General features: G+C 44.4%; 1 protein-coding gene across 1 annotated transcript in view; it reads right to left on the reverse strand.

The window, feature by feature from the left end:
• SYP (synaptophysin) overlaps positions 1-18,953 on the reverse strand; it is a gene marked incomplete at its 5' end in the record, with an annotated part of 31,493 nt that extends 12,540 nt beyond the window's left edge. The window contains 5 exons of the mRNA XM_083353460.1: positions 155-279; positions 8,380-8,445; positions 11,796-11,870; positions 13,430-13,452; positions 18,761-18,953. Coding sequence (XP_083209586.1) covers positions 155-279; positions 8,380-8,445; positions 11,796-11,870; positions 13,430-13,452; positions 18,761-18,953 — 482 coding nt within the window. The remainder of the gene's footprint in view (positions 1-154; positions 280-8,379; positions 8,446-11,795; positions 11,871-13,429; positions 13,453-18,760) is intronic.
• Positions 18,954-20,969: the final 2,016 nt, after the last annotated feature.

Below are 20,969 nucleotides of genomic sequence, written 5' to 3' on the forward strand. Positions count from 1 at the left end.
AAACAAGAGGTGCCGGCCACTGGTTGGTAGCTTTCTTATTTCTGGAATGTGCTGTGTTCTTGTCCATAAAGTGCATCTTGGCTGTATACCTTTGCCCACCAGCAGTTTCTCTACAGTTTCTTCACTGAACAGCCCCAACTAAGTCTTAACTCACCGGAAGGGGTAGGAAAATTCCACCTCTATATTGAGTTTGCTCTCATTCTTCTTGGGACAATCGACGCTGAGGCGGAATTGTCCAGTGTAGCTGCCACACGTCGCAAATGCAAAAATGGAAAAGATCTTGAGAGAAAAAGAAAAGGAGAGAGAACGTGAATGATATTCACAGGAAATCTGAAAATCTATTCAGCAACAATCCCATGTATTGTGCTACATATCAGAAGTGTGGCAGTGGGCAAGCAAAAAGGCTGGAGATAGCACAAAATGGTACAAATTTCAAGGTTATTTACTGACCATGTGTAAAATACTATACATTCCTGGGGGAAAAATGACAGTGGAAGTCATTTGCTACATTAGAGAACTGAAGTTTCCTGAAAATAACTTAATGGAAGGTTTTCAAAAATATAGTTGACTTTTTATGAAATATTTGCTCTTTGAAATATTAAATTTGGATTTTTAAATACCTCTTTTTATATTGAATACGTTAGTTTTATAAGATGTCATTACTGTAGTGCTAATTATATCTCCAAGATTAAATATTTGTGGGGTTGAGTTCCCTGCCACCCAAATATTTTAAAGACATTTCCCAGAAACGTGCCAATTAATTTCTGTCCCAGCAGCATAGAGGAAATATTTCCCAGTGATCTAATTAAAATCCTGGAGTCTAGAGCAGGGGTAGGCAACCTCGGCTCCTTTATGACTCATGGACTTCAGAATTCCTGAGTCAGCATAGTCCATGAGTCATAAAAGAGCCGAGGTTGCCTACCCCTGGTCTAGAGGTTGATGGCTTTTCATTGGTACCTTATCCTGGCTCCTTAAGAGTGACAGGTTGAGATGAGTTCATGTTCTGTGAGCTTTGTTAGTCAGATAATGATAGCTAGATGATAGATAGCTCATAGCTAGACAGACAGACAGACAGACATGGCAGGGACATGAATTGGCTGCTGGTGTTTGTCCTCCATGATTGGTCAACTGAACAGTCCATAAATACCATAGCTCACGGCATAGAAAGGCACTGGGGGGATAAAAATGTCCTGAGATGTTTTGTTCGCAAGAATTTGGGTGGTGAAAATGGTAACATTGCTCTTAGATACAATCATTTTTTTACTATTGTATATTGAAATATTTTAGTTATTTAGTATGTTTTTTTTTAAAAAAAACCCAATCAGTTGGGTTGACTAACTCAAATATCTGAAGGACAAACCATTATAATAAAAAAAATATATGTAGTATTTTCTCCCAAAAATCCTTTAAAAAATAGAAAGAAAAGAAACAGATTTAGCAGTCTCCAAACAAGAGTGGAGGGTATTTAATCTTTTTTTTTCTATAATTCTTTTTTTCAGTTATCAAGAGTCCGCTCAAACTACTTTATCCCCGCAATAAAGATTAGCATCTAATTTGAATTTTCATTTTAAAAGGACCGCATTTTGCACAATTATTGCAGTTTAGTTAAAAAAAACAGTACTGGAAAGCTACAAGCAGTTGCTCTACTACCGGCATATTGCAAACATTCATCAAATTTATACAATTAAAAAAACCTATAGATTCCAATGGAGTATAGGAATTTTAATTTGGTGAAGGTTATATAGTGGGTGGAGTTTGTAGAATTCAGAAGAGTTTAATGTCACCCCATTTTTTCATCCTTTGTTATATAGCTTCAGCTGCTAAACATATGAGAATTTTTGGTGTACAGGAGTTGCCTAATGTGGCACCACCCAGTTGTAAAAGGTACAAGCCAGTTGCAGATTTCCTACCTCAATGAGAACTAGGGACTTGAAAAGAAAATTAGTAGGCATTAAGCACCCATTTCTCCAAGCCAATTTGAAGTACGTTTGAACTGAGGGGTGCGAGACCGTATTCTCCTGAACCTTGTGCCACTTTGTGTGGAAATATATTTTTGAAAAGCTTTATGACCCCAATGTGGCTTCAAAAGATTCTACCTCTCTACAAAACACATCTTTTCTCATATGTGACCCTTTCTCTCTGTTGATGCCAACGCATCTCCATTTCTAGCAAGGCAACTTCGCGATAATGAGCAGTGCCTGCACCTATATGAGTCACAGGGCTATTTCAGTCTTCCCTAGCAATAGAGCAGGCGGGGGCGGGGGGGGGGGAGAAAAATGTAAATGCTATTGGGTTCACTTCAGCCAGCAGGGGGCACTCTAGGAAGAAAAGCAGCAAATGACGGGATCATCTTAGCCTTTGCTCAGGATGGGATGGGGGGAGTGTTGGTGGCAGGAGGCATTTGCTTTACTGTCATCATGGATCAGCTGAGAAATTATTTTTAGAGCAAAATTTGCCATAGGAAGAGCTGGAGAATGAGGTAGGAGAGAGCGTGCCTCATCCCTCTCTTAATCTCTTCCTCCCAGCACTTAATCAGGGAAGGACCAGATATTAACCCAGCCCTGACCCACTTTGCTGTCTACCAGCCAGGGAGTCACCATTCCCTGGCTGGGCTCAGCCCACAGAGCGAAAGAGCCAGCAGAGAGCCCTGCTTTAAAGACCTGCTATACATTGATTGCTACTGGAAGGCTTTTAAATTATGCCGCTGTGAATTAGATTGTGAGGAGCTTAAATCCCTTTAATGAAATGGTGTCCAAAGGCAGAGGGCAAGGGCGAACTGCAATAAAAACGAACAGCACGCTATTCAGAGTTCCAGCCAGCTGACTGCAGTTGTTTCTCCTGGATTCTGCATTCCATTGTATGGCATTTGGTGTCTATTGAATGGGCCCAATCCTCATTAATCTGACTTGAAATGCCCCCCCCCTACCAGAATTCCCTTCCCTCAGATGGTTTTGTGCTGGGGATAACATGCTGCCCTCAAAATACCGATAGGGCAGAAGGGCCCTTGCAACACCATGAGCTTACTGGAGGTCCCATAGACAAATAAATACAAATGAGGACAAACTGGTTCACCCTAATGCAGATAATGCTCGTCTTTTTTTTGTCTGCAGGTGTGCACCCCTGGGTTTCTAAGCTATTTGCAAGGCTTGGTGTGAAGCTCATGTATCGAGGTGCTTCCAGTTCACTAACTTGGGGGTGGTTTCAACTAAGCTGACAATTCAGATGTGGGGCACAAGTGGAAGGCTGTGCCATTTGAAAGTAGCAATGTCAACCTTTTTCTCCAATACGGCCCACTGCAAACAACTGTGAGGCTGGCTGGGGGAAAAACAGCTTGGTAGTCACAGTCAGGACCCACAACTCCTGAGTTTGTAAATGCTGTGGGAAGCTTTACCTAGCAAAAAGTGGGGTGCACCCGTGCAAAATAGAGAAGCAAGGAAACAACATAGAGCCTTTTTGATCGGAGAACAAATCTGTTCCAAAGGCTGACTCCCTTCTCTGTGGAAAGCTCTGGAGATACAGAGGGAAATCTGCTGGGGTCTCCAAAGGCACTTCACCAATCACAGTGCAAATGTACTTCCAGAGTAGTCTTTGCAAAACACATAATAAAAAGTGGATTAAGAAGTGCTGGTGAACCTGACAGATAAAGGGATTTAGGATTTATTTAAAGCCTCTGAGGCCAGGATATGCATCTAAGAAAGAACAACAAGAGGAAACCGGCTTTGAGGCCTTGGTATGCTGCAGGCTATGCTGGAAGAAGGGTTTAGTCCTGATCCATCCCCCATGTCTATTTACCACACGTTCCGTAAGATGTCCAGGAGGCCACAGTCTGCACAACATGTTTCTTTGAGGCCAACAAGCTATTACATTTAACCTTATTTTTTATTTTTAAAAAATCCATTACCTTTTTTTTTTCAAAATAGGAAGCCTGTATTTTGCAGAGCAAAGCATGCCTTAAGTCTAAGCTGTATTTTCAATGTCAGAGGCATTCTTAGAAAATGGGATGGTGAGTAGGGCTGCAGGCAAGTTCTTCATTTGTTTTTTAGTAGATACAAGTGTTTGGATCTGGTCATATCTCCCATGGTAACCACTGTTCCAAAAGTACCTGCATGTCCAAACATACCCGTGGGCCCCAGAGGCTGGAATCCTTGCTCTACCCCAGGGGTGGGGAACAGTGGCCCTTTTATGACTTGTCGACATCAATTCCCAGAATTCCTGAGCCAGTCCACAAGTCATAAAGGACTCATCATTCCTGACCTCTGCTCTACCCAGTAGGGAATATTTGACTTCCATAATTTCCCAGGAAATGATATCCCAAGGTCATTTGGGGGTCATATCTTTCAGTTTTCAAAATCCAGGATGGATTCAATCACAAGGGCGATTATGTCCCATCCTATTATTCACTTATGTCCTATTAAACAAACAGCATTCAGATTTTCCTTCCAGTCTTCTCTTTCTCTTCTTTGTTTTAATCAGCACGTGTGAGCAGAAATGATAACAACAGCAGGGATAGAGTGCCACTGACTGTAGGGTTTTTTTTAATTTATTTTCATTAGGAGGAAACACTCCAAGGCATAAAGTGGTTGCTTTCAGTTTTGGTAGGTGAAGAATCACTCAATGGCTTCCCTGTTCAAAATTTTGTTCATAATTTTTTTTAAAATTCCATTTATATCCCGCCCTTCTCCGAAGACTCAGGGCGGCTTACAAACTTAGCAGTAGCCTTCATTCTATGTATATGCCTGCTTATTAGGGCTTTCACACACACCCCAAGCGGCATTATTACAAAGTCAGCTTAATTGCCCCCAACAATCTGGGTCCTCATTTTACCTACCTCGGAAGGATGGAAGGCTGAGTCAACCTTGAGCCTGGTGGGATGCGAACCTGCACTAATTGCAGGCAGCTGGTGTTACTTAAGGAGGCATTAGCCCACTGCTCCACCAAGGCTCTTTTTCAATTTTTGTGTGTGAGTTATTGATGGTACCTAAAAATATGTTCATAATGGGTATGTTCTTGCACAGGAACTGAAATCATTAGGTTAAGTTTAATGCCAAAATAATTGTACAAAGCAATTTTCATCAGCCTGGCGCTCTCCAGATATATTGGAACACAATGCCCATAAGTGCCAGGCACTATGAGAACTGTAGCCTAATTTATTGAGAAGGCAGTAGGGAGAAAGCTAGTTTAATGTACTTAGGTACTGGGGTTTCAGGGGAGAGGAAGGTGAAAAGTAAACCACGGATACCTGAGCTGCAAAGATCTACTCTCTCATTAGATGACAGCAATGAGAGCATAAGAGGTTTAACTCTTGGCTGCCATCCAATGGTTATCTGAGATAGTACAGCCCATGTATGATGGGGAGATTCTAAAGCACCTCATTTTTTTAAAAAAATCCCATTTATATCCCGCCCTTCTCCGAAGACTCAGGGCGGCTTACAATCTAAAGCACAATGTGCTTAGCATTATTTTGACTTATTTTGACTCTCCCCTTGTCCCTTTATCTATCTAGAACACTCTTTTTTGTACTTCCTTTCTCTTCAATCATCCAAACTCAGATTTTTTAAAAACTGGATATTGCTTTTTATTTTTGTGTGTGTGTGTTTTGTTTGAGTATCGAGTGGCTTTAAGTGTTACACTACATTCTTGGTGGTCAACCTATACTTTATAAAAAAAATAATTGGACTGTCTTAATATTTCAGGTAAAGGCTGTAATTCTGAATTTCAACTGGACTTACTTCTGAGTAGATCCACAGCTGCACTGTAAATCTAATTCCTATTGTCTCAGTGTTAGTTTTCACTGGTATCTTGATATAATAACTTGTGATGATACCATACAGTAGCATAAAATAAAAAGATAACTTCTTGTCCAAATCAAATTGGTTCATTGTGACTGGAGGCAGCAATACAGAAGTGAATTGGTGCTGCTTACAGAGTGTTTTAATTTTTCACTCTAGCCTGCTGCCCTGGGCATTCCTCGAACTTTCTAATTTGAATACAAATGAGGCCTAAACCCCATTTACCAGGTTTCGGAGGCACAGAGCGATATAGAGAAGATACTTATTATGGGCACCAACCGATGTTCCTGTACTCATTCCAGTTCTTATTGTGTTCTAATATAGCTATCAACGTAGCAATAAAACAGGAGGATTCCCTATAAGCAGGGGTGTCAAACTCAATTTCATTGAGGGCCGCATCAGCATTGTGGTTGCCCTCAGGGGGCTGGGTGGGTGTGGCCTATGGGGTGGGCGTGGCCTATGGGGTGGGCATGGCTAAAGTGCTTGTGGCCTACTGGGTGGGTGTGGCCAGCTCTACATCGTTCGCCTCAAGGGTGCCTATGGGGGCCTGGGCAGGAGTGGGACAGATCTGAGGGTCTCTGGCAGGAGGAGGGTCTCTGGGCCAGGGCCAAGGCAGTGGGGGCCGTTCCCTCACTGTTTCCAGGATGGCTTCGCGGGCCGCATGAAACCACTTTGCGGGCCGGATCTGGCCACCCCGGGCCTTGTGTTTGACATGTCTGCCCTATAGAGTGTGCTCTCAGTTAATTAAGGGAAGCATCAGAATTTTCCATCTCAAGCTCCAAAGCTCCCTGATTGCTCCTGATTTTTCTAAAGGCTGTTTTTATTTTAGATTTCATTGTGTGTGGTCTAAATTACTTGCTGCTTCTTACAACAGAAATTGAGGGAAAGGAAAAATTGGCCTTCCCATCATTACGGCCAAAAAGATGTTTGAAACTAGATGTTTGGGTGTTATTCTCTGTATTCTGTTTTAATTATTATGGTCCAGAATTGTCACTTCAACTTCTAATGTACAGCATTACTTTTTCCAACTCCAGTTGACTCTCAGGTTTATGCCGTGCTTACATTTATTCATTTGTTATAGTTACATCTACTTTTCTGCAAGGTGGTATATATATGATCTTCTCCTCCTAACAACAACTGTGTGAGAGAAAGTGACCTGAAGTCAATCAAAGAGGTTCTTTGCCTGAAGTTAGACTAGACCTGGGTCTCTCCAATCCCAACATTTTAACTGCTATACAACCCTGGCTCTTATGATTACTGCTCAATATGCATTCATTCAGGCAACTGTGGATTTGTAATGAGGTCTAAAGTGATATAATAGAGTATCAGACTGTGACTGGGAAACAATTGGAAAAGCTTCCTCAAGTGGTGTTCAGTTCCTGATGTCTGCATAGCCATATCCACTCTGTACAGTTTTCTTGGCAGCAAAATGGAAGTGGTTTGCATTGCCCTTTCTTACATTTCTTAATGGCCTCTTTTCCAAGTAGTAGCTAGTTTCAATCTGGCTTAATTGTGTATGAGTATTTATTTGGGAAGCAATGGTCAAATAGGCAGACAGGATAGGAAAGTTGCAGATTCAGCTTTTTAGTCAGCAGCCATAGTTTCAAGCATTTTCTCTAATTTCTGTAACAGGTGACATGATGGCCCCTGCACAGCACATTTAATACTGTATCATCATCTACAAAAACACTTAATTCAGCAAGAGTTCAAGGTCAGTAAGTTCTTAACTGCTGTGTGATATTTCTTTCCATGAGTGTTGTGTGAGAAACTCTCCATGCAGATTGGCCCATCTATTTTATCTTATTATCTTTCCCAATTATCTAGTTGTTGGAATACATTTAAATTAGATGATAGATGGATAGATGGATGGATAGATAGATGGGTTACTGCCTCAGAAAGTGCATACGGCCTCTCAGGTGGAATGTAGCTTGGACTTCTCTGTTCCTGACAGAATATCCTTCTTGGCCAGTTTACTATCGGAGGTAGCAGGGAGTCTCTCTTTTGCACCATTCCTTCTGATGTTGGCGTCATCATTAGCAAATCCTTGCACTACAGTATCATAACACTTTCTCCCTGTCTCCCTGTCCTCCATCCTGCTAGGTTGCTATGGTCACAGTGGTTGTGATGGGGAGAATTTCCAGATGATTGGAAGTAGCCTGCCTGACCTGGTTCAATGCTTCAGCAAACAGGTTGTGTCCCAACCCATTGTAAGATCTAGGCTAGGAATGATTGGCCGCCTCAGTAATTCTGGAGATAGCACAGGGGGGAGTGAGGCACTTCATCTACATGTGAGACTGTCCAATGGTAAACAGTGAAATCCTGCTTGGAATAGCACTCAGGAGCTTCTATCTCGGCCCTGCTCCTGACTTCATATGCAGCTGGAGCTCAGCCGGGGCTCAGGAACAGAATATAACTGGCCAGATGCCAAAGAAGACAAACCTTCTCCACCTTTAAAAGGTAGATGCAACTTTGGGAGAAGGAACGAGCAAACACTGTCCTTTGGAGCGTCTGTCTTAATTCTAAGCAGGATGAAGGCAGGAGTTAAACAGACTCCTCTTGACTTGTAAGGGTGCTGGTATGGCGTACTCACCCATTCTAGCAACTTTACAAAACCCAGGGGCTCCTTGAAGATCCGGAACTGTCCAACCGCCACAAGCTGTGAAAAGAGAAAGGAAATTTGGTTTAGAAACCTGTGGAATGTATGCATCTAAGATGATGCGTTAAGCAGAAACCTGTGGTGGTCCAAGGTCACAGGCCTTTGACAACTTTCAGCTGAATAAGCCGAAGGTGAATCTGGAATCTCATGAGTACCAAGGATAGGTATGGCCATGAAGCTCCAGTCTTTGTCCTGTCTCTATTCGTCTCATTCAGAGAAGTGAAGTGCCCCCGCCCCACTGCTTAGATAAGTTGGGATCCACCAGACATGTTCAAGCAAAGCAAACATGCTGAAGAACAGAAGCTGTAGTTGGAAGCTCTCTGCCAGACTTCTCAGAATCATTTATTCAGTTTGTTTTTTTCTAACTGTTGCAACAAAGGAGAATAACCTTGGAATCACACAGGGAAATGACACAGAGTGTCTTTCGAAAGTGTCCAGCTAGGTCAGGCTTCCCCAACCTGACATTTTCTGGATATGTTAGAAGGAAACTCCAAGAATCCTGGGAATTCTGGCAGTTCCGGTCCCAATACATCCAGAGGATGCCAAGTGGAAGAAAGTTCTAATTGGATTTACTTTAGCTCCCCTTGTAACCAATACTCAATCAATCCTATATAATGTGATTTACGTAGGGTAAGTTAAATGGCATTTTTGTTTAATTTTCTGGGCTGCTTAAAAAATGTGTTGGCTCTTTTCAACAAAAAAGGAATTCTAAAACATAATGAGAGCTGATAAAACCATAGCAGGAGGGGCAGTGAAGAGAAGGAAAAATATTTCAACACTGTTTACAGCAAATATAATTAGCTTAGAAATTCCCTCCCCCCCACAAAATTTTTTTTCCTACAGTATCTTAATGGAGATAACTGAAAGAAGCACATTCTGTAATGAAGGTCTGTCATGGTCCCCAAATGCCAAACCAGGGGAGACATTGCAGTTGATTGTGATGGCCCTCTCCTCACAAAGCACCTTCTCAGGGAAGTGAGGGCTAACTTATTCTCAGCATCAGATAGGTTTGGGATTGCATCAGGTCAGGGAAGGCTGTTTGAGACTTCCACCAATGTTCTGGAAGGCAAAAGAGAGTGTCCTAGAAAGAGGTCAAAGATAATGCATAATCGGTCATCTAGCATGGCTTTAGATACATGTGTTCCTATACTACAGGCAGCAAACTCGACAAAGGAGAAATATATCAGACACCTTAAAAGGCTCATACATCTCTCATGTATTGTGCACATGAATGCTGCCGTTTTCTGAAGGCTGAAATCTCCCATCTATATATAAATATTATGCAGCATTCTTAAGAATCAAAGCTGCTTCGTACAGCTGATCATATAGATTAGCTCAGTAAAGTTACCTAGTACACTAGATGTTGTTATCCCCATGGTGTCCTTGGTTTCATATATGCCAAAAATATGTCTCATGATCACAGACTGGTATGATAGCCATTATATTCATTGGTGCACTCCGACACAGGACTGCCCAAGGCGCATCAGCGACACAGATCCTTCTTTTGTACACATCTATGAGTAGGTACATCTGCTTGTACCGCAAACCACTCCAGAGTTTTCCACCATTCTAGATGATCCCACATCCTTTTTGTCCCACATTGGACCACCTTGCCCTGATGAACAACTGAAAGCCCTGCTCTCTTATGACACACACATCTCTGGCTTGTTTAGCCCCACAGAGGCAATGTGATACCACCGCCTATGCACACCATCCAATAGCTGAACTGTTCTGCAGGCAATACAGCAAAAGGTCTCATCTTGTTCACAAGCAGCTTGCACTAATTCTGCTTCCCAGCATCTCCTGCCTTGCATGAAAACATGCCTCAAGATAATTCACTTATCAGCACTGAAAAAGCCAGGATGTTCAAAAGCGTTGGTAGCAGCAACAACACTCCCCTCTCTGAGGAAGTTGACTGATTTGCATTTATAATTTGATCTGCTCTAGAAGAAAAGGACAGCTCCACACCTAAAAAAATATAAAATGCATAAAATATACAAACATGACATTCAACTGAAAAAGAAAGTGTTAAAAAACCAACAGAATTAAATATATTTTGTCCTGACGCTCACAAAAGCTAAATAAGTGACCATCTGTTGATCAAACACCCGTTGGGGTTGGACGGAAACATCATCACCAGAACCCATCTCATATTTTTAATCATGGTTTCTTCCCCTTCTTCCTCTGAGATCCAAGGGAAGAAACAAGGGCTGAGTGAGTCTGCCGTCCTAAGCTTCCTTATAACCCAAGGGGACTTACTTTTGAATAATCTCACCTTACAACTGAGCAGGAAGAAATGTAATGCGACAATCTTCTCTGGAATATCCCCAAGTCTACCCTTCCCTCTTCAAGAGCCTTAGGGCTCTTCCTCATATCCCCCAGTTTGAAAGTTAACATTGTGTTTTCCTTCTTGTCCCACCATAATTTTTGCCATGGACACAACCTAGCGCATTTGATCAATAGGAAGCTGGTGATGTAGTCAGGAATTGGGATGTGCCCAGTTCCTACCCACTTTGAACTGCTGCGAGCACCACTGCCACCAGCCCCATCACTGAATGCTGTTCAGTGTTGCTATTTCAGTTTGGACTGTAGGAGACACCAGAGATGTCGCTGCTGCAGAGGCATTTGCTTGCCTAATTCTTGACCAGCACTTTCTGAGGTTCTTATCAGTCTCAGGCAGGTTCTTTATATGTACAGGTCTAATGCTCTTTTGAAAGAGCACTAGATATGTGTTCAGAAATAGCCTGACAGGTACAGACACAAGAGTACCTGACCTAATATAAGCAGGTGACTAAGCCTGCCATTCAAAGGACCCCATCTACACTAATTCAGTTATGCTGAGAACAATTAGTAGGTGGCTGGGTTTCCTGCTAGCAGGTGGTCCCAGTGAGAACGGAAATGTAAGCCGGAGAATCCATCAATCACTTTCCTTATCTTGTCCTGCATGAAAACTGTAAGGACATCCACGAGCCTTTTGAGTGAGACTGAACAGGGTTTGGCCATTGGGATAGCAAGCTATGGGATGTTTTTCCACTGGCTGGTAGACTACACTTTAACGTGGACATCCGGCTGTTCTCTTAATGCTTCTTCTTATGCAAAGAACAGCTCAAAATTCCATGTAAGAAAATCTGTATTTCTCCCTTCCATCTTTTCTGATCTGTTTAAAGAACTCTGCCCTCAAGATACTTCAGGTATCCAGCGATACTTCATCCAAAAAGAAAAGAAAAAATACAAAATTCATGTCAGTCCTCAAAAAATACTCCCACTGCATTGAAATATGAATCCCACAGTCTGTGCAACAATGTTGCTTCACTGAAACTCCTCCACCAGGACACAAAATTAGAAGCCACCTTCATTCCCAAGGGGGAAATCACTTCCTCTTGCAAATCGTCCCCCTCCGCCTGGTGCATCTTGCTGCAATTGCTCTAGGGAACAGGAATCAGAAACTGCCCCTAAGCGACAAATCTTATTTTGCCTGCTCTCCATTTCCTCTGGTCTAGCATCTATAACTACCTCTCTCTCCAACCAACCCATTTTACCTACTGACATCTCTCTCCACTCAAAATATGATCAAATGAAATCTCATCTCATGCCCCCCCCTTCCTCGCTCTCTTTCTCCCTCCTCATTTCTCTGGCTTGGGGTTATTCCGCAGGCATACAGACACCCCTTCCATCCATCATCTGCTGCACCCCACAAAGGCAAGGGCTGCCCCTTTTGCCCTCCATGTTCACTTACATTGCCTGCCTGGCCACCCTCCTTTTGATAGGAAGCACCTTTATTTACTTATTCATTCATTCGGTAGAACTCCAAGGAGAAGAGAAATATGCATCTGAGTTCCGTATTATCCAGTTAAACTGTTTTTCTCTTCCCTGCAATCACCTTGCCCAATTTCTACATGCCTAGCTCCAACTCTGCCAATCCTTTTTCGCTAATTAGCACTTGCAGACACTTTCTGCATGCACCAGATTGCCAACCAACCTCAGTGCAGTGATATTGATTGCCATCACAACCCCCCCCCATCCCCCCCCCGTCTGTTTACTGTTGTGGTGCTTTCTCTTTCCTCCCCCCAAAAATCCCTCACTTCACCCCTGCCCTTTGGCTCCCTAAATACAGCCTAAGAGCCTATTTTATATTGCGCAGCTTTATTGCATCACTCCAGCCATTTTGGCGGCAGTTCCTTCTCACCCACACTTCCTCCCGTCTGCTGCAGTGACAGCAGGCAGACCGCTGCAGTGCCTCTACATTACCTAGGTTTCTCAGCTCCAATCTAGAGCTTCTGTATCAAGTTATAAGTGGAAAAGGTTGCAGGGAGAGGGGGGGATATGCATGACCCCCATCTCTCTCCCAACAGAAATCTCTGTCATTTATCCATCCATCCATCCATCCATCCATCCATCCATCCATCCATCCATCCATCCATCCACTATCTATCTATCTATCTATCTATCTATCTATCTATCTATCTATCTATCTATCTATCTATCTATCTATCTTCTCTAATCTACCTATATCATCTTGCATCTGCTTTGGCACCTGCCTTCTCCAGAAACCTCATTTCTCATTTCCAGCTGCCTCACTGCAGCAATTTCACAGCCTCCTCTCCTCTCTCCTCCCTTCCACCCAGGATGGGCTCAATGCAGCTCCTGCAAATTGCTGCACTGGGTAACGTGAACTCCCCGCGGCTCTCTTAGTCTGCATCCCCACTTTGGGCGATTGCTCACCTAACTAAACGTGCTCCCACTCCGACCCCATTCCTCTAACACGGAGGCTCTCGTCTCGCTGCACCGCGCAGATGGTGCTGCACCCGGCGCATCTTCTTGCTGTCTTTAGAATCAATCTCAATCCAAGCAGGATGGGATTAAAGCGGGGAAGCGGCCATGGGATCGGTGGGAGCCAGCTTAGGTGATCAACCTCTCAATGTGGGGGTGCAGGCTAAGAAGGCTATGGGGAGCTGTTCCCAGTGTTGAAATCCTCAGCGCTTACCTGATTGACGACTTCCATCTTTGCTTGGGGAAAGCGAGGGCGACGCAGTAGAGCGCAGGGGAGGTTGGGGCCGGTGGGGGGGGGACTTTATCTGGAGCAGCCTTAGAGGGAGGGGCGGAGAGCGTGATGGGGGAGAGGAATAGCGGTAGGGAGAGATTGGGAGCCGGGAGGGATGACGTCAACGGTACTGGCAGGCGAAGCTAGGATGAGAGCCATGTTCTTCCTGGGCAAATAGAGAACCCTTTTAGAGTGGGAAATGGAGGTTAAGTTGATGCCAAAGTTAAAAATGCTTCTTCTGCTCTAATGTTTGCCCATGTTTTGTTCTTGTGATTCATAATAAACAGAACACCCATTTGGTATATGTGGATTGCCATCAGTAGGTGTATATGTGTTTATGTGTCATACGTAAACATCAGGGTTTCTCGCAATTTTCAGATGTGTGGACTTCAATTCCCAGAATCCATACATTCAGCATGCTGGCTAGGGAATTCATGGAGTTGGTCCACACAACTGAAAGTTACTAATGTTGAGAGTGGCTGCTCTAATCGTAAAAGTATGCTAAGCCTCTAGCCCCAAAAGACAGGAATACCACCCAGGAATACCAGCTGACAGGCAGGGCAGCAGGGAAATTAACATGTACAGGGACAACTTCAGAAATAATATGAATGCAATATATTTCACCACAACACAAGATGGTGATGGCATTATCTTCTCTGGGTGCTGAATGGCCCATTTTAAGCCACTTTTCTGGGATGGCTTTAGATTTAAAATCAGACTTGGACTGGAAGCCCTTCAAGTAGATGGCCATCTTCTGTGTTCTGATATTCTTAGAACAAAGTCTTATTCTCTTATTCCTTTATGTCTCAGTTATTATTATAGCCTCAATGCTTTTGTGTATGAGGTACGTATGATTTTAAAAAGCCCACAGAAATACTGTTTTAGTTTTGTACCACTTTTTCAAAGAGGATTATAGAAAAAATAAAAGGCAGTATTAGGCATAGACAGGGCTTTTTTCTCATAGAACGCTCCATTCTGAGTTCCGGCACCTTTTTTGGATGGAACCTTGTAGGGTAGACAAGGCGGGTTGTATGACGTGTGAGTTCCGGCACCTTTTTCTTTTACAAAAAAAGCACTGGGCGTAGATTATTTCTTTCCTAAAAATGTGACTACATGAGTGGAAGCTATAATTTTGATGGAAAGCAATTTTAAAATATAGCTTCTATTAATTGTAGAGTAACGTCAATTCTGGTCCCTAGGAAGGAGAGAACAAAGAACAAATAGGATTGGAAGGGACCTTGGAGATCCAGTTCAACCCCTTGCCATGGCAGGAGATCTATACCATTCCAGTCTTTGTTTGGAATTGATGGGATTGACACACATGTTCATAGAAAAAATAACAGAATAACAGAATTGGAAGGGATGCCGAAGGTCCTCCAGTCCAGCCTCTCTCTCAAGCAGGTGATTCTATACCATTTCAGATAAATGGCTGTCCAATCTCTTCTTAAAAGGCTCCAGTGATGGAGCACCCACAATGTCTGGAGGCAGGTTGTTCCACTCCTTAATTGTTCTGACCATCAGGAAGTTTCTCCTTAGTTCTAGGTTGCTTCTCTCCTTGATTAGTTTCCATTGATTGCTTCTTGTCCTGCCTTTGGATAGGTTGACACACTCTTCTTTGTGGCAGCCCTTTTGTTGTGTCTGGACGGCCATAGGACGATGTATGTTAATCCTTCTTTATTGAGTACAACATGGCAGAACTGCCCCTTCCTCGCAGGTACCCTCTTATATAACATTTCCCATCCCCTGAAGTCAGCCAACCCGATCTCTCAATTCTCCCGCCAGACAGGTATCACCCAACCCAGTGTCCACAAATTCCCGCCGGACAGGTTGACCAATCAGGTCCCCTGGCTGCTGCCCCCCGGTGGACAGGTGACCTACATAACACCCCTTCCCCCCCAACGTGAGCACAACTAACTAATTTTGATCTCTGGTTATTCCTTGGCCCTTCTAATCTCCGCTCCTATCTCACATAATCTTTCAGGTATGCCGGAGTTCTGTGAGCCCTGGTTGGGTATCTTCCAGGTGGTGTGACCGACCTTGCTGCCCCACCTTGGGCCTCTACAGTTGGTGCTGACTGGCTCCCACCCCGCGGCTGTCCTCCTAACTCTGGGACTGAGGTAAGCTCCCTCGTTACTGTCCTGTTGTCTATATCTGTTGCCGTCAGGCCTATTGTTGGTGACTTTGGTGGCCTTGTTCCCGGTTGTTCAGCTGACCTTGATGTTGTTGGCTGGTATGTCTGCACTGGTGGTGTTTGCACCTGGAATGGTTTGATGTGTATGTTGCAGTGTTGTTGCTGGGCCTCGTTATATAACTGAGGGGTATTCTCTGGCGCTCTTTTCCTCAGCTGGTCGATGTGTCTCCTGACATGACGCTCTCCTTCCCCCTCAATGATGTAAGATAAGGGCCTGATTTTGTCCACAACAATCCCTTGTGTCCACTTCTCTCCTGTGCCATAGTTCCTGGCCCACACTAAGTCACCTACAGCCAATGACTTGGCAGTAGTGTCCTGTTCAGTCTCAGCTGCTGCTCTATCTGGGTGGAGTCTGTCTAGTTTGGTTATCAGTCTCCTTCCCCATCTCATTTCAGCTGGGCTTTTCCCCGTTGCTGTGCACGGTGTAGTGTGTTGTGCTAGTAAAAATTGAGCCAGTCTCTGGTGCCAATCTCCAGCAATGATTCTGCGCAGTGCCTCCTTGGTAGATCTCACGTTCCTCTCAGCAAGACCGTTACTGGACGGGTGGAAAGGTGCCGCCGTTGTGTGCCTAATCAAGTTGGCCTTGAGGAAGTCCTGAAATTCAGTAGAGGTGAATTGAGGCCCGTTATCAGAAACAATCACGTCAGGTAACCCGTGTGTGGTAAAGAGTCCCCTCAGCACCTGTATGGTCGTGGAAGACGTCATGCTCTTTACAGGCACCACCTCTAACCATCTTGAATAGCTGTCTACCACAGCTAAGAATGTTTGTCCTTGGAATGGTCCAGCATAATCTATGTGCACTCTGGACCATGGGTTGTGTGTTGCCTCCCACCTATGTACCGGTGCGTGTGCTTGTTCAGGTCTGGACCTTTGACATTGATAGCATCCTGCTACTTGTTCCTCAATGGCTTTGTCTAGTCCTGGCCACCACAGGTAACTCCGTGCCAAGGCTTTCATGCGCACTATTCCCTGGTGCCCTTCATGCAATTCCCTAATGACTTTTTCTCTTAATTTTTCTGGCACTATCACTCTGTTTCCCCATAGGAGGCATCCCTTGTGAGAGGACATCTCATTCCTTCTCACAAAGTATGCCTGGAATTGTGGCCCTGGATTCTTTTCTTGCCACCCACATTGGACCCATATTGCCACTCTACTTAGTATTGGGTCCCTGCCAGTGGCATTTGCAATGTCTTTTGCTGTTAGGGGACATTCAGGGAGTTCTTGTAATGCCAGGATTTGCCCCGCTGGTGCTGGGTCTTGTTCCATTTCTGGTAATGGTAGCCTGCTTAAAGCATGTGCGTGACCCATCTCCTTACCTGGTCTGTATACAATGGTAAATGTGTAAGCTGAGAGGAATATTGACCATCTTAGCATCCTTGGGGACATTATTTGTGGGGTTTGTCTATCTGTGGTGAATAGCCCCAGTAGGGGTTTGTGGTCTGTGAATATGGTAAACTTTCTCCCATATAGGTAATCGTGGAATTTTTTAACTCCTGCCACGATTGCTAATGCCTCTTTGTCAATTTGGGCATAATTCCTTTCAGCCTTGGACAGGGTTCTGGAATAGTATGCAATGGGTTTTTGTTCCCCATTGTTTTCCAGGTGGCTGATTACTGCCCCCACTCCATAAGGAGATGCGTCACATGCTAAGCATATAGGCTTATCTTCAATAAAATGTGTAACTGTCGCATTGCTAGAGAGTATTTCTTTTAGATTTTCAAAGCTTCTCTTGTGCTGTTCCTGCCACGTTCACAGGGCTTTCTTATCCAGCAACCTGTGCAATGGTTCTGCTATTGCGGTTTTGTGTGGCAGAAACGTATGATAGAAATTAATTAGCCCCAAAAATGCTTGTAGCTCCGCCTTATTTTTAGGTGCTGGGGCAGATTTTATCGCTTTAATTTTTTCCTCTGTTGGGTGGATGCCTTGAGCATCAATCCTGTACCCCAAGAACTCAGTGGAAGTCACACCTATGGAACATTTCTCTTTTTTAAATTTAAATCCAGCTGCTCTGAACTTTTCTAATACCCTTTCTAATCTTCCAGCTAGAACTTCTTCACTTTCTCCCGCAATTAGCACATCATCAAAGTATGGGCACAACCCAGGTATACCTTTGAGTGTTTTTTCCATCACCTCTTGGAAGATGCCAGGGACTGCTGCTATACCAAACTGTAGTCTGTTAACTCGGAACACCCCCTTGTGGGTGACTATAGTTTGTGAATCTGCTGCTTCCTTTGTAACTGTTAGCTGCAAATACGCCTGTGCTAAATCCAGTTTCGCAAAGATGGCGCGTTTCTGGATGGCGGCGAGGACCTGCTTCACCGTTGGGACGGGGTAAGCATGCTGATTTAAGGCCCGGTTCAGGGTGGCCTTATAATCAGCGCATATCCTTATGTTGCTGTTGGGTTTGAGGGGGGTGACAATAGGGGTTTCCCAGGGCCCCCCCTCTACTGGTTCCAGTACTCCCTGGCCCACTAATTTATCCAATTCACTCTCAATTTTTTGTTTGAGGGCGAATGGGACTCTTCTAGCTTTAATTCTTATGGGGAGTACTGCGGGATCTAAATTAAAGTTAATTGGGGGGCCCTTGTATTTCCCTAAAGTTCCATCGAAAACGTCTGCAAAACTTTTGCAGATGGCATCGAGGGTTTTATGTTGTACTGAGTTGATTCCCCCAACCCATATTCCCAGCCTTTCGAACCAGTTTAGTCCTATTAAGCTGGCCCTCTGCCCTTCCGTCACTAATAGTTCTAATGGCCCCTTAAATTGTTTGAAACAAACTTCGATGGTGGCCGACCCTATTATTTTTATGGGTGCCCTTTGAAAATCTGCTAGCCGGATGGGAGTGCTTTTAATGTGGATGTGGCGACCGCTTCTTTCTTCTATTCGTGCCAGTGTTTCTCCCGAGATTATGGAGACTGATGCCCCTGAATCGATCTCCATCTTGCAGGGGATGCCCTGCAGACGGACATCGATTCTGAGTTTTGGGCTTAGCAACTGGTTAACGGAACCTACCCTTCCCTGGTTAGAGGTGCGTGTCTGTGGCTTCCGGGTCTCAGTGCCACTGTTAAGGGGGGTTACCTTACCTGGGCCCCAGGCCTCGATGTCGTGGAGGTTGTTCTGCGGTTTGCTCCTGCAGATCACCTGGATGTGGCCTGTCTTGCCACAATTCCTACATTTGGCATTCCGGAACCGGCACCCAGGTCTGGGATGATTTCCCCTGCAGCTGCCGCACTTTAGTTCCGTGTCTTTGTGCCTGTTTACTCCATCCTTCTGCATTCTGGTTGATGGAGTCATGGGTGGTCTCCTGTACCGGTCGGGGTTGTCGCGATGTTCGGTCCTTTGGGTGACTGCGTCGATGTCAGTTTCATATTCGTAATCCTCCTCTCCACCATCCACAAGGCTTCCGTGGTGAATTATCAACCCCCCCACAACAGGATTGATCCCGTTCCCGTTGGCCGGTCGCTTCGTAAGTTAGCAGCTCGTCCAGTACCTCCTGCAGTGTCCCCGTGGGTTTGGCAATTATCTGGTTTTGTAATTGCTCGTCTCTGAGCCCTAGGACTACTCTGTCCTGAATTCTCACCTCCAAATTATCGTATTTGCACTGGAGCGTGGCTTCTCTCACAGCAGCCATGAAGTCTGTTATGGACTCCCCTTGTTTTTGGTTTCTGCGCTCAAAAATTCTTCTCCAGAAAAGCTCGGAGCGTTTTGGTGTGAAATGCTCCTTTAGCTTCCTTTTGAGCTCTGCATACGGCACGCAGGCAACTGCTGCTGGCTGGCATAGCCCTGCGGCTACTCGGTATACCGCTGTTCCGCTAATGGACAGTAAGGCTGCGGCTTTCTTCTGATCATCTGTCATGCCGTTGATCAGTAAGTAGCCTTCGACTTGTCCTACGTAATCTTCCCAGTCTTCGGGATGCCTCGTGTCGAACTCCCTCACTGTTCCGAACTGGGCCATTCGGTTGCCGCGACTGTTTCCATGGTTCTTTCCTCTGATACTTTCCTCGGCTGCGTGCGGCGCGCTGATGGCTATTCGAATCTCCTGCTTCTCGCGGTTCCAGCGGCTGGGTGGTTGTTCGCTTCTCCACGCTTACAGCGATCCCATCCTCGTCGCCACTGTTATGTCTGGACGGCCATAGGACAGACTCAGAGACGACATATGTTAATCCTTCTTTATTGAGTACAACATGGCAGAACTGCCCCTTCCTCGCAGGTACCCTCTTATATAACGTTTCCCATCCCCTGAAGTCAGCCAACCCGATCTCTCAATTCTCCCGCCAGACAGGTATCACCCAACCCGGTGTCCACAAGTTCCCGCCGGACAGGTTGACCAATCAGGTCCCCTGGCTGCTGCCCCCCAGTGGACAGGTGACCTACATAACACCCTCAAATATTGGTACACTGCTATCATGTCACTCCTAGTACTGACTAGACATACCCAATTCCTGCAATCATTCTTTTAGAGTCTCAACATTTTTTTATATTGTGGTGACCAAAACTGGATGCAATATTCCAAGTCTGGTCTTACCAAGACATTACACAGTGTACCAACATTTCACATGATTTTGATTTTATATCCATTAATGCAGCCAAGAACTGCATTGACTTTTTTGGGGGGGGGGGGGCTGCAGCACATTGTTGGCTCATATTTAAGTGCTTGTCCACTAGGACTCCTAGAGTCCTCTTGTAGTTACTGCTAGAGTCAGGTTCCACTTATTCTGTACCTGTGCATTTGGTTTTTCTTGCCTAAGTATAAAACCTTACTTTTCTCACCACTGAATTTCATTTTATTAGATAGGGCCCAGTGTTCTAGTCTGTCGAGATCCTTTTGGATCTTGAGCCTTTCTTCTACAGTGTTGGCTATTCCTGCCAGCTTGGTGTCATCTGCAAATTTGATGAGTTTCCCTTCTATCCATTCATCTAAGAACTAATTAAGTATTAAGAACTAATACTTAATTTGAGATAATTATATACAGTACCTATAAAAATTTTAGCTCAAAATCTAGTAGATTTTGCTATAGAAAGTTATTTAAAATATTATCCACATGGTTTTGTAAATTTCAAGGGAGTGTTAGCAATATCATGAACTTATTTTGGACCTTCTTTGATGAGTTCATCTGAACTAAACATGCACAAAAATTGGGGCTTTGTTCCTCGGTAGCAAACTCATGCCAGAATAAAGAACTTTTAATCTGTCAGTACTCTCCTTCCCTCGTAGGTCATCTGTTAGAAAAGGCCCAGTGTGAGTAAGTCCAAAGCTAATATAGTTCGAACTGAATTCAAAATGGGGTCATA

This window comes from Vipera ursinii (genome assembly GCF_947247035.1).
Source record: "Vipera ursinii genome assembly, chromosome: 2".
In the NCBI taxonomy this organism is placed as follows: Eukaryota; Metazoa; Chordata; class Lepidosauria; order Squamata; family Viperidae; genus Vipera; species Vipera ursinii.